At 42.3% G+C, this 14,284-nt stretch overlaps 1 protein-coding gene across 2 annotated transcripts in view; it reads left to right on the forward strand.

The window, feature by feature from the left end:
- ASCC3 (activating signal cointegrator 1 complex subunit 3) overlaps window positions 1–14,284 on the forward strand; it is a 677,124-nt gene that overhangs the window by 13,073 nt on the left and 649,767 nt on the right. For both annotated transcript variants that reach the window (XM_066608127.1, XM_066608136.1), the window contains exons 2-4: window positions 4,939–5,088; window positions 12,835–12,982; window positions 13,332–13,900. In XM_066608127.1, coding sequence (XP_066464224.1) covers window positions 4,999–5,088; window positions 12,835–12,982; window positions 13,332–13,900 — 807 coding nt within the window. In that variant the 5' untranslated portion in view covers window positions 4,939–4,998. The remainder of the gene's footprint in view (window positions 1–4,938; window positions 5,089–12,834; window positions 12,983–13,331; window positions 13,901–14,284) is intronic.

A 14,284-nucleotide genomic window follows, 5' to 3' on the forward strand; every position in this document is an offset into this window, starting at 1 on the left:
AAAGTGGGAAAACCTAAAAAAAATGTTAGAATTTTGGTATCGTTGTAACCGTACCGGTCTGCAGAAAAAATGGAAAGTCTCATTTATGCTGCATGATTAACAGTGTAAAAAAAAAATTAAAAAATCTATGGCAGAATTGATGCGTTTTCTCTCTCTGCTATCATTAAAAAAAAAAAAATAAATTTACAATATAGTCTATGTACCCAAAATTGGCATCGATAAAAACTACAGTTCGCCACGCAAAAAACAAGCCCTTATACGGCCGCGTCCACGGAAAAATAAAAAAGTTATGGCTTTTGAAAAATGGAGATGGAAAAATACCAAAAAATCGCTTGGTCCTCAACGCCAAAATAGGCCATGTCATGAAGGGGTTAATGCACTTTGTAATGTACATCGTGCATTAAATATGAGCCATACAGAAGTTATTCACTTACCTGCTCCGTTGCTAGCGTCCCCGTCTCCATGGATCCGTCTAATTCTGATATCTTCTGGCGTTTTTAGACGCGCTTGCGCAGTCCGTGTTTCTGGCTGGTGAATGGGGCCGCTCGTGCCGGAGAGCTGGTCACCGCGTCGTCATCGTAGCTTCGCCCCGTCACGTGTGCCGATTCCAGCCAATCAGGAGGCTGGAATCGGCACTGGAACGCACAGAGCCCATGGTGCACCATGGGAGAAGACCTGCGGTGCACCATGGGAGAAAACCGCAGTGCATCCCTGGGAAAGGACCGGCAGCCATCTTAGGGAGAAGATTTTTATAACTCCATATTTTGTCAGATTGGTGAGTAGCAAGCGGTTTAAAAACCGCTTTAAATTGCTATTTTATGCCAGGGGGGTGACAGGGGGAATGGGGTAAGGTAAAATTTTGATGTTTGCCGCGAGACAACCCCTTTAAATAGTTGCGTTTCTTAGAAATGTATATTTGTTCTTATTTGAGTTTCCAAGTTACTAATAGCCAGTTTTCTGCAGTCTGTTAGTGGATGCACATTTTCCTTCAGAAACATTGCATTTTTCCTTATCTTTTTTTTGCATACACACAATAGTACTAGAAAACCTCCGATGTTTTCCTTTTGTTCACCTTTGCAGGTCATGGCTCATATTTCAGTCTTTTCTCTGCTTCTGCTGGATTAAATCCAGCTGTCAGAAGCTTAATATGACAAAAACTGAAAACCAATTTTACCACCCTTCACTCTGTCACTAACCTTTCATTTTCCCTCTTCTTAGTGTTGACAACACATGCATCACCGTTGCCTCAATTGCCAAAAAGTCCAGGCTTTACTACAGGCCACAAACTTTTTCTCACGGTTGTTTATCAGCTAAAATCCCAAGCTCTCAAGGTTTCACATTATAAATGTATCTGTGTAAACTGATCTCTGAAAGCAGCTGTATGATCTACAGATGTGTCCTTCCTTACATTTAAAGGGGTTGTTAGCTACTGTTTGCCTATCGGCAGGACAGGTTGTCAATAGTAAATCAATAGGGGGCCTGTTGTCAGGAATCCTCGCTAATCAGCTGCTCGCTGAGCATTAGTACTTGTGTACTCAGCGGATTTCTGCAGGAAGCAGACTGCGCCGTTCTCACTGCAGTGGCCAGGCTTGGTATGGCAGTACAACTCTCATTAAAGTGAATAGCTACTTGGCCAGCAATATCAAGCCTGGCCACTACAGTGGGAATGGAGCTAACTTATTATTGGAGCTAACTTATTATTGATTGGCTATCCTGATAGGCCATCGGTAGTTTAGAACCAGATAACCCCTTATAATGCGTGTATAAACAGTCAGCATATATGATCTTAACATAGTTAAGTTCAAGTTGGTTGACAACCATGATCTGTTGGGGAAAAGTTGAGCAACCCCCATACGCTTTAGAGAGTTATCAGACTCTGCTGTTATTGGCAAGTTCGGACGACTAAACACGAATGTGTATAGGAGGCCTTAATCTGGAAGATCAAAATTATTATTATTAGTGCTATTTGTTTTTCACATACCAACTAGTCAGAATCCAATCTTCATCTTTATGGGTACAAGTACGAGAATGATAGTAGTAATCTGACTGGTTACTATGAAGCTCTGTACCACTGACAGGAAGTGTTTTTATGGAGAAGCACAAACTGATCGTGAATAGTTTTTTTTAGTTTTTTTTCAGCCATTTTTATTCAAGTTTTTCAACAATACAAAACTCGCCTACCAAGAGGAGTTGCAAACCAAAACAACAGGGAGGGTTTGTGGGGGAAGATTGTATTGGTGGTAGTGGGTTTGAAGATTGTCAGGAAAAGTGGTATGATTGACACTCCAAGTTAAATATTCCATAGTGCTTGTTAGGCTGCCTGTCCATGGGGAGCAGGAGACAGCTGATGGTTTTCCTGACAGATAGGCTCACCGCGGAGAATCGCGGCAAATCGCAGCATGCTGCGATTTGAATTCCCCGAGCAAAGGACCGCTAGGATTCTCCACTCGTGGACAGCAGGGCTGCGCTTTCCATAGCAACACGATAATCCGTCCGCGAGTAACTCAATGTAAAAACGCCCGTGGACAGGCAGCCTTACTATGCTTGTTGACACTATGAAAAACTAGTGTCTGTTCTACCATTGTTTTCTTCCTTTCCCCTTCCAGCTGAATTGGGAAGGAGCCTCCCAATTCAGCCGGAGGGGGGAAGGAAGGAAACAATGGTAGATGGGGCAGGAAAATGCACAGATCTTAAGCTCCGATTGAAAACATCCTGAAGAACTTAAAAAATGTCCACTCACAGATTTCTGATTATAATTAGAGGGCAAAATTGTGTTGTCTTAAATGACTTTCCAAGAACCAGGTGGTGTTGGAAGCAGAAATGCAATTTGGAATGTATCAAAAGCAGCATGGTTTTAATGAACAGTTTCCATAATGTAAGAAACTGCCAGTTTTTGCTCTTTTTGGAAAGCTGCATCTATCCAGTCCATCCAGAAAACAAAAAATAATTTGGATGAAAATAGACGCCAAGAGGGTGGACTTGTGGAAATCTATGTGCAGGCAGCAGCGGAGATAAAATAAAGTGATTTCTTGTTTATTCATGTCACTTGTACATGGGTGCGTGTTAGACCATTGATGGCACATTCTGGTGTTATTTGCCCAAGGGGGAACAAATGGCCAATCGTAAATTTTTCCACCTGCCGCCAAAAGGCCTAAACAGCCAGGCAGGACCACAGACAATCGTAAAGATCTGCCTCAGGATGAGAGCATTTTGGGCACAAGGGTGATTTACTCCCATCAACTTTATGGTTAAGAGAGGGAGAAATATAAGCCCTATATACCATCTTAAGTGCCTTGTCAAAGTACATAGAGGATGGCAACCACTTGCTATCTTTGTGGGTGGTGTCTCCCAGTGAAAGACTCAGAAAGTTCGCTAATCATCCCGAGACACCCTTGTGGCAGCTTGGTATAGTCCAAATTAGAGTGACGGACACTTTTGAGTAGGCGTGTTTACTAAGGCATGCACCATAACGTCAGTGGTGGCTGGAAGCATGTGACCAACCTTCGCACTGTAGCTTTGTGCTTGCATGAAGTGGAAAATTCCATCACTTGTTCTGTACTTCTGAAAAGTTTAATGTGTGTCTACCATCTGTGGTTAGATAGTCCCCTATCTTAGTGATGCCCATAGATTTCCAGGAAAGCAAAGTGCTGTGTGCATCACTATTTTGAAAAAATGTATTATCCACAAAAGCTAAAAGCGTAGAATAATGGCGATTATGGCCCACTAGGCATCTGGAGTGTTGTCAGACTTTTATAGTTGAAAGAAGAAGGGGATTGACTCTCAGATCCGCCAAAAGCAAGCTAGATGTGGCGTCCAAGAGGTAAAGTAGAGAAAAGGGTTTCTCAAAGTGATCATCTATGAATATGTAGGAAGATGAGGAATTGATCTAATCTGCCGCAAAGGTGAGACCAAACTGTAGTAACATATGTTTGGGGAGTTGAGTACCCCATTTTGTTTTTGTTATCGGTGATTAGACAGAGCTATTTTTTTTCTCATTCCAGATAGAGGATCTTAAGGCCAGTTTTACACGGCCCAGAATCTCACGCGCTCTTTTGAATGGCGTCCTACACATAAGCGATTAAATTTTTTTTTTTTCTTTTTGCTCTTTCTTTTCTCACAAAAAAAACCTGCTAGCGGTGTGTAAAAAAAAAAATCGCTGCATGTCCTATGATTGGGTGTGCCCTTGCATGACATCACCCCCTTGTTTTGAGTGGGGCCAGCAATGCATTGTACCGCATGCCAGGTGCACGTGAGGTTTCCCATTGAAAACAATGGGAAATACTTCGCGATCCTCCGCCGTCGTCGTTGTCACCTGCTTCGAAGGATCGTTAATTCCCCTAAGCGCTGCAAGAAGTTTTTGGTACAAAAACTCCTCGCATCTGCAGTAAATTGCACGTTGGCGATCGCGATATTGCACTTGCCCGTGTGAAATTGGCGGGTTAATCTTCTCTTCTTTGAGTTTTAGGTAAATAGGTAGGCATTGTATTGTGTATAATAGTTTGTGAAACAATCCTCTTTAGAAGGTTGGCTCTTCCTGAAAATGACATAGTGAAATTCTTCCATCTTTACATGACTTCTATGGGGTGGGTGATGCATATGGCACAATATTTATGGAGTACAGGCAGTGTGTTTTGCACGGGCCTATAACTCTTAGGTAGTTAATATGAGACCATGCCCATTCAATTGCTATATTTGTGAGTAAGGTATTGTTTTACATACTGTTGAAGCGTTAATACATTTCTGCTAATTGTCTTTTAATACAATATATATTTAATTGTAAAACAGTTTTCAGCTGAAAGATATGAAAATCAAAATATATTCCTTGATTTTTATGTTTTGTTGCAGTTTATTGAAACGACGGTTGTTATATGCTTCTTTTCTTTCATCTGTTTATTTTTTTTAACTTCTAATCAAACATTTTCTCCTGTTTCATTTTAGGTGTTACAAGTTGCAGCAAAATCCTATTTTTCATCCTATGGATCACTGAATAAGAAAGAGATGGTTTTACCTCGTCTCACAGGAGCGCTGCGCTCCTTTTCAAATGTCACCAGACAAGATGATTACAGGGGAGACTCGACAGACTTGATGGTAAAATGTTTTATCCAGGACGCAAAGTGCTAAACATTTAGAATGACTCATGATAGTAGAATGTTTTATGTATTTTGGTAAACAGCAGTTAAAACTGTTGCGCCAGCATTCCCACAAAATGAAGTTTGTAAATGTAGAAAAATTCCTTAACATCCCCAATGTTAGAATGCTTCTGATCCAATTTCTGTACCTGGCAGAATTTGTGCAGTGATCTGTGTGTGCTATATTCCATGCACTGCAATTAGAATCCATGCCAGTAATGTTTCTGGCCACAGGGCATCCTTACTAACTGCCATCAAGCCACCGAAAGATGGTGATGTGTATAGAGTATTGTGCATACAGTCATAAAAGATCCCAGTTAAATGATTAATTTCAGCACGATATGCATTGCAAAATGTGCATTGGTGGACCCCTCTAAATCTGCAGTTGGGCCTAGGAGGGCAAAAAGGCTTTTTCTTAAAGGGAACCTGTCGCATCCCCATAGCAACATGAACTAATTTGTTCTGCTGTTTGGGGACATCACAGGGAACAAGGTGATGTATTTTTTTATACTCGCCCATTCCCTAGATCCGGTGGTGTCCCCCTGAAGATAGCATGGTGGACAAAAATCTAAAACTTCACAGTGGCCATACGCATGCCCTCCCATAGGCCGGCCTGATCTTCAGAGGGTGACACCGTTGGATCCAGAGAGCGGGTAAGTATAAAAAAAGAATCACCTAGCTGTCTGTCGCCTTCCCTAACAGCACCATACCTAATGTCCCTTTTACACTGGATGGTTATCGGTCAGATACGTTCAGATTTCTGTGCTCCTGCTAGAATCTAAACGATAATCGTCCCGTGTAAACGCATGCAGCAACTGAAGGAGAATTGTGACGTTCAGTGTAAACAGCACTTGTTCACTTTTGAAAGACTGTACTTATTGTGAATAGAGAGAGGCGGGGTAAAAGCGCTCCACGGCTCGCTCTGCCTTGCATTCCGGCAGTGCTTGAGTGATGCCAGTGATACCCGCCCCTTTGTAACGGCACAGGAGTGAGCATCACTGGGATGAGTATTAGGCATCGTTTGCCCAACAGCTCCTCCCGTGTAGTGCCTGATACAGCTGACTGCGCTCACTCAGCTGTTTGTATTGTTTACATCTTCTGTGAATGAGATTATCAGGAACAGCTGAATGAGGGCATTGAACTGTCTTTCCCAATCATCTCTGCGGAGAGAGACAGCCCACACTTGCCTTGCCCTCTGGCCAAGGAGTAAGATTCGGGGCTCTTTATTCATGGCAGTGGTGCTGGTCAAAAAGGTTGTACCCCAACTTACTTTTTTATGACCTGTCTGATTTCTATTGAATTCACTAGCTGTGTTAATTTTCATTATTGGCTGTAGGAGTGCCCACCCAGCGTGCAGTCAGCAGTCTGACTACACAGTCCGCACTGAATTTTGGGGGTCACAGCACTGTATTGGGGAGCTGGGTAAGTAAATGAAATACTTCCCCGGACTCCAGGCAACTTGCCTTATTAGCACCGTAGTTTGTGGTACTCTTATCTAGTGACAAGTTCCCTTTAACACCAAGTGATGAACTTCATCAGTGGAAGGCAATTTCTGTAAAATTCTGTGCATATACTTCATGGTGATAGAGTGGGAACAACAGCCCACACATTTCTTAGGAATATCCTAACACGTGCTTGTGCTGTTTACATGCTCAGGCAACATAGTACTTTTATAGACACATAAAGTGCTTTCAAGTCTTTCTAATTGTGAACCTCTTCCTAGCATCTGCCATAGATATATGGTGGATGCCGGGTATCATTGTATAGAACACACATGTGAGCTGAGCCCACTATATACATGGTGAACAACCACTATCTATGCAGCTGGCACCCGACTGAAACTGACATAATCGGAAATAACTCTGATTTGTTTTTTACAATTAAAATTTTTTTCAGCAGTACAAATGAAACCATTTGCATAAAGTCTGTAGCTGACATATCCAATCTATTGCAATACAGTCCAACAATCTGTTGCATATTAGGATTCAAGTTAACTATGCATATAGATAGAGAGGAATCTGGAATGGAGCAGAAAATATATATAAATAAAAAAAACAACAAGAACAAGGGGAAGGGATTGAGTGCAGATATATTATTCATTATGAGAGAACACATCTTGGTTTGAGGCCCAAAAGATATTTTCTGTGTCCTAGGAGCAGCCAGAATCTTGTCCAACTGTACTTTATTATACCGTAAGGAGTATTAGATTGTTAAGGTCTTCCTCATCTTGGGAATTTGTGGAAACGTGGGTCACACTATAAAAAGGCAGATGACTGACCTCATCTAGAGTAAAACAAGCTTTCAGGTAAACAGTGTTTGGATACCATAGCTGTCAGTCTAAAGATGGAGAGGTGGTGGATCTCCAGTTTCTTACAATCAAGAGGGCTGCTGACTGGAAAACATGGCAAATCAGTCTCCTGATGTTGGGTGAATAATTGTCAATGCCTAAGGCTAGTAAGGCCGAGGCAGGGCCAAGAATAGGTTTGCCAGTTACCTCCGATAACAATTTGAATATAGAAGATCACAAAATTTTTATTTTAGGGGAATCCCAAAGAATTTGTAGCAGGGAGCCTGGCTGCCAATAGTTGCGCCAGCATAAATTTGAAGTGCCTAAGAATAATTGTGTTAATTTAGAGGGGTAATAGTACTCAAGATTAATTTATGGAAAATTAGCGCATGAGCGGAGATTGGCGCATGAGGATGCTCTTAAGGACCATTTTATGGACTTTAAAGGGGTTGTCCCGCGATAGCAAGTGGGGTTAAGCACTTCTGTATGGCCATATTAATGCACTTTGTAATATACATCGTGCATTAAATATTTGCCATACAGAAGTTATACACTTACCCCCTCCAGTGTTGGCGTCCCCGTCTCCATGGCGCCGACCAAAGACGCCTTCTCCCTGGATTGGACGCGCCTGCGCAGTCTGCCCTCTTCTGTCCGGCTCCGGGGTGCTCGCACCGCAGAGGTCTTCTGTGCATGCGCAGAAAACCTGTGCGGCGCGAGCACACCGGAGCGGCCCCTTCAGCGCAAGCGCGTCTAATCCAGGGAGAAGGCGGCTTTGGTCGGCGCCATGGAGATGGGGACGCCAGCATCGGAGGGGGTAAATGTATAACTTCTGTATGGCCAATATTTAATGCACGATGTATATTACAAAGTGCATTAATATGGCCATACAGAAGTGCTTAACCCCACTTGCTATCGCGGGACAACCCCTTTAACTATTGTTTGGTCGAGAAAGTTTTGCCCAGATCCTTTCCCCAATTTAGTAGATCTACTTTTTTGGAGAACACCACATCTCCATTAAGGTAAGCACAGATGGATTTAGTGGCCTTAAGGCTGCCTTCCCATGAACGTATATCGGCTCGGTTTTCACGCCGAGCCGATATACGTTGTCCTCATGTGCAGGGGGGGGGGGGGGGGATGGAAGAGCCAGGAGCAGGAACTGAGCTTCCGCCCCCTCTCTGCCTCCTCTCCGCCACTCTGCACTATTTGCCATGGGGAGAGGCAGGATGGGGGCGGGGCTAATTAGCAGAACTTAGCCCCGCCCCACCTCCTTTCATTGCAAATAGTGCACAGGGGTGGAGAGGAGGCAGAGAGGAATCGGGAGCTCTGTTCCTGCTCCTGGCTCTTCCATCCTCCTCCCCCCCCCTGCACACGAGGAGGACGTATATCGGCTCGGCGTAAAAACCGAGCCGATATACGTTTGTGGGAATGCACCCTAAGTTCTAGTTTAGATGACCCAGAGAGAAAATCATATAGGCACCTCATGATTGAGTTGTGGATGCAACAACAGGTAGCTTCTAACACATAGGTGTGAAAGTTCAAAATTGAGATATCGTATTGTAGTGCAAGTCCTTCAAAAGGCTTAATCTTACCCTGATCTACCAGGTCAGCCATCAGAAGTATACCTTTTTCAGTCCAGGTTTAAATGTGTTGGCCTGGAATAAGCTGCTCCAAAATCTCAAGCGGAAACCAGATTTGACATAGAATATCAAATTTTTTGATGGACTGTAGCAAGAGCTGATATTGTAGCTCTTATAGTTGGGAAATGTGGGATATTTGTTATTGAGTGGATATGAAATCCCAGTAAATGGGTGCGTATTGGAATTACCCATTAGATCCTGTACTAAAGCAGCCCAGCTAATTATTTCAGTAGGATTACCCCAAGTCCTAAGATGATTCAGGAGTATGGCATTATAGTAGGCTATTGGGTAGACCCATTCACCCCTGGGATGGAAATAACTCTGATTTTGACAGTTGAAGCCTTAGATGCTGCTGTTGTCAGATCTGACAGCGGCATTTACATGGCCCGACAGAAGGAAAGGGGCTCCCTCTGTCACCTGAGCGGCTATCCCACAATGAGATAACAGGCTGCTGTTTGGCTACCATGGCTGTCTGACCTCTGCTATGGATTTTGTTCTATTAAAAAGGTGGTTGATGGAATTTTCAGACTACCTAATCCCCATAGTGAATTAGTAGCGTTGGACTATTAATGCATTGTATCTGCTGCTCTTTGTTTGGCTAGAGTTGCTCATGTGAGCAGCACTGGCCAATCGGAGAGCTGTGCATAGTGTGCATTAGGTAGATAGAGAAGGGCTTCAGACATCTGGGTGGCTGAAAACATGGCCCTAAAGCCAGCAGATCAGATGGACAGCAGAGAACAAGTACTGCAGGTAACATACCCCCCTCTTTCTGCAGCTTAGAGACTGAATTTAGTCCCGAAACTAAAGAGTCACTTTAAAATATCACGTTATTTATCCTGCATGCTAAATGCAATTCTGAAATTGAATAAAAATCGACCAATAAAAATTACAGATGGCCCCACAAAAAAAATTACTGTATATACTCGAGTATAAGCCTAGTTTTTCAGCACATTTTTTTTGTGCTGAAAAAGCCCCCCTCGGCTTATAGTCGAGTTTGGGAAGGCTTAAAAAAAACCCTCCATACTCACATCCCAGCCGGCGTCTGTGTCTCCGGCGGTGGTGCAGCAGGCTGCTTGAATTCTCTCCACTGTCATCCCCCGCCGTCATCTTTGCTCGGCTCTGTCATCCCCCGCCGTCAGCGCTGTGTAAGTAAGAGCTGTGATTGTATCGAGTGTCAGCCAATCATAGCCAGTGCTCGATCATTCACAGCCAATCAGGCTGCTTTAGAGTTCTCCTCGCTGTTATCTCCCTGCTCAGCTTTCAAATCCCCTGCCGTCAGTGCTCTGTAAGTAAGCGCTGTGATTGGATTGAGCGCCAGCTGTGATTGGCTGGTGCTCATTACAATCACAGCGCTTACTTACACAGCACTGACAGAGCCAAGCAGAGAGGACGGTGGGGGGTGACAGCAGGGAGAATTCAAGCAGCTTGTCGCATAGACACAGACACCGGCTGGGAGGTGAGTATGGAGGGTTGTTTTTTTTACCTAGTGTATACTCGAGTATAGCTCAGCTTATATTCGAGTCAATGAGTTTTCCCAGTTTTTTGTGGTGAAACTTATTGTCTCGGCTTATATTCGGCTCGGCTAATACTCGAGTATATACGGTAGTCTTCACACAGTGGCACCAACAGGGGTCTAGGCATGGTGACAGAAAGCAATATCATTCTTAAACTCTCTCTCTTTCTCTCTGCCTCTCCCTATAAAGTTATGATCTTTTTTTTTTTTTTAAGTGGTGATGGAAAATGAAAAATAACCCCCCCCCCCCCCTCCTCCAAAAAACAAACAAACTATAGTTCTGCAGTGGGAAGCTGTAAATTATATACAATAGACTATAGTAAATTGCGTCTCACCACAACAGATGCGACAAACACTATTTTTTTCAATAAGCAGTTAAAGCGTAAATTCACACAAAGCTGAATTTTCCGCAGCAGAGAATCAAACACCAAAATGTGTATAATTTCCACAACAAAAAAGCCGTCAAAATCTATACCATTGATGTGGATTTTGGATTTGTTTTTTGTCTGATTTTCCGCTATGTGAACATACCCAAAGGCATTTTCCAATCTTTACAAAATTATGTTCAAATGGTTTAATTGCAGTAAGATATATGACCAGCTAGTGTACTATTTGTAGCTGGAATGTCTCTGTAAAGGACCTTTTATACAGGATCTATCTTCCCACCACTCCGTGGGTGGAGGCGGAGCAAGCTTGGGATTGTTCCAACCCGCCCGCCTCCATTCACAGTAAACAGTCATTCATAGATGAACAGCTGCCTGTTTACACGGCCCAATTGTCATTCAATATTTATGCATGAATGATGAACAATAAGCAAACAAATTATCGTTCATTGTTGGTGCATGCGTTTACACTGAATGATAATTGTCACGTACAGGAGGAGAGGGGACGATACCCATTGATCCCACCTCTGTCCCCGATTACTCATGGATCGACTATTCCGAGCGCACTTGACGTTACCAACCATCACAGGAGAGCCTCAATCGATCACTTTAGCAGTATTGCAAGCTTGAAGACATTAGAATACAGGCTGATTTGTATCCAGCTTTCCCGGGGTTCTGCCACATGCAGACCGAAGGCGCAAATCACCACCTGATCTGTTCTAGCAACTTAGCACTTTGCAATACCCACACAAATACACGCTGTCACCACCAGTTTGTTACATGTAAACTGGAACCCAGACTTATGAATTATGAACAGAATCTTTGGAGTTTGAGTCATTTTAAAACAGACAAAGCTTAACTGTTAAATTGTAGAGTTATTTTAGAACAGGTCTAGCGATGCAAAATATAGATATGTACAAAATATATACTTCCATGTAACAACCTTATTTGTATAAGACAATACCATATTAGTACACAACAGGACAGTATTTTAAAATAAAAATAAATTAGAAGAAAGTTACCATATTTTGGGATACCTGCCCAAAACGTCTGTTCGGCAGAGTTCCTAGAAACAAAACGGGACAGTCCATATGCCGCAGCATTTCTCCGTAGATTGACAATTTAGACCTGTGGGTCCCCACATTATAAAGGATACCTCTGTACATTTTTTCTCATACAGAGAAGAGAGGGTTGGATTCATAGGAACTCTGAAAAATCATAATTCCCTATTTTCAGTCATATCTCGTCAGGAGGCCCTCCGATTGTGAATATAGGCCCGACATATTTTTAGTCTTGATTTTATCTACCCATTCGTGACATGTAAATTATGCCCTGGTATACAGATATGCCATTTCGGGGTGTTACTGAGTCCGTATCGCAACATGTGAAGATGCATTTTGTTCAGCTGGCCCGCCCAATTCTGGAAGTATAATTCATATCGGGCTGCGACTGCTGCGACCTTCACACAATTAATAACCTTATTTAACAGATTTCCTTCAGATGTGAATTGGGGCAGCCAAGATGTCTATGGAAACTGTCTTAGGTGTCAATCCACACCAGCGGGGTTCAATTAGCATCTACCTGTCACTAGTTTTTTTTTGCCATTGGAACACAGGATTTCCTGGTCTCTTGCACATCCAAAGACCTGGCAGATGCAAGATAGGGGGGAGTGAGATTAGAACACTGAATTCATTCAGCTTTCCCAGGATCCTGACAAATTACAAGCGAGCTAACTACACACAATTTATATATCTGTGATTGATAATAATTTCATTAACAGTTATTTGGAAAAACCCTTCTGCTTTCTATAATTTTCCTTTGCGTCATCTAGTTTTGACGTGGTTTCAGACACATTTCTCTTAACCTTATTGCATTAATTTTACAGAACAAAAGATTGAAGTTGCGAGAGCAAGTTTTGGAGTCTGACCTTACTTGGAAGAAAATAACTCAATTTGTCACTGGCATTCTGGACAAGGAGCATGAAGCTATAAACGAGGGCCTAAAAGAAATATTACAGGCTGCAAAACACATCGGTAAATTACTTTTTGTTAAAGACAAATTCTTTGAAATTCATGATGTACTATGAATTCAACTTGGTAATTTTTCACCTGGCTAGTCAGAGTAGAGGAGAACCTCACTTGATTGTTCTGCAGCGAGTGAATTTCAATCTACTGATCCTTGGTTCAATAATTCAGACTTAAATATTTACATAAGGGTGACTTTGGGGGTTGTAATTCTCCCAGGTTGTCATTTTTATTGTAGTGCTTATGATTTGGAGTGAAAGGTTTAAGCTATTATAGGGGAGATAGCACACATTTATTTAGAGGCAGTTTAAATCAAACACATGCAGTATACCAAAACAATTGCCTTGTTTTCTTACAGTTGGAACAGACCATGGACAAGAAGCAATTGAAAGTGGAGCTGTGTTCCTTTTCAGCACTTTCTATGATAAAATATGTGTCAGTCAAGAAGCAACCAAAGCTATCAAACAGATGTTTGGCCCATTTCCATCAACATGTGTAACAGCAGCTTGTGACGCCACCTGTAAAATTGTATCGCTATTGACTGATGAACAACTTAAGAAACTTGCCCAGATGTTTCAAGACCGTGTTGGAGAAACTGCATCATTTGGGAAAAATGTGAAATTCTCCCTAGAAATGTATGAGTTAGAAGAGATTGAAGACCTGCCATTAAATGGAGAATTTGAGACTAACGATAATATCAGCTTGAACTTCTTGCAACTTCAAAATGGCCTCAAAGACCTTTCTTTAGACACAAAACAAAAAGTCAACAACAGCGAAGATGATGGCTCTTTGTTGTATGATGAAGTTGAAAAATATGTTGCCCAGAGTTTGCAGAGTTCTGTTGGAGGTCCTACACCTGAAGATTTGTGCAGCACTATATTTGAGATGCTGGCCTCCTCGAAAACCAATGATGAGCTTCAGAATGAGGTTTGTGAATCTCTTCGTCATTTGATATGTTACTGCATGTGCAAGTTTTCTGTCACTTCTCAGTATTTTTTGTACTAAAAAAATGAGTCCCACCAGATTCTTTAGAGTTGATTCAGACATTCAGATTGCTTGACATTTTGAGTTCTGCGTCACTCGAAAGTGGGTGAGGGGTATGTCCTAAAATTGAGATAATGTGCGTAGCGCTTCACGGACATTTAGAGACAAGTGTTTGTTTTTAAAAAAAACATGAATTGCAAAATTCAGGTAACAGCTGCACTTGTGATGTGGACCTCGCAGCGAGTGCATTCGAAAGGTGCTGGGCACTTAGCTTGTTAAAGTGCACTCTTATTGATCTGGACAAACATTTTACAAAGCTATGAGATT

Source organism: Eleutherodactylus coqui, chromosome 1 (assembly GCF_035609145.1).
Source record: "Eleutherodactylus coqui strain aEleCoq1 chromosome 1, aEleCoq1.hap1, whole genome shotgun sequence".
NCBI lineage: Eukaryota > Metazoa > Chordata > Amphibia > Anura > Eleutherodactylidae > Eleutherodactylus > Eleutherodactylus coqui.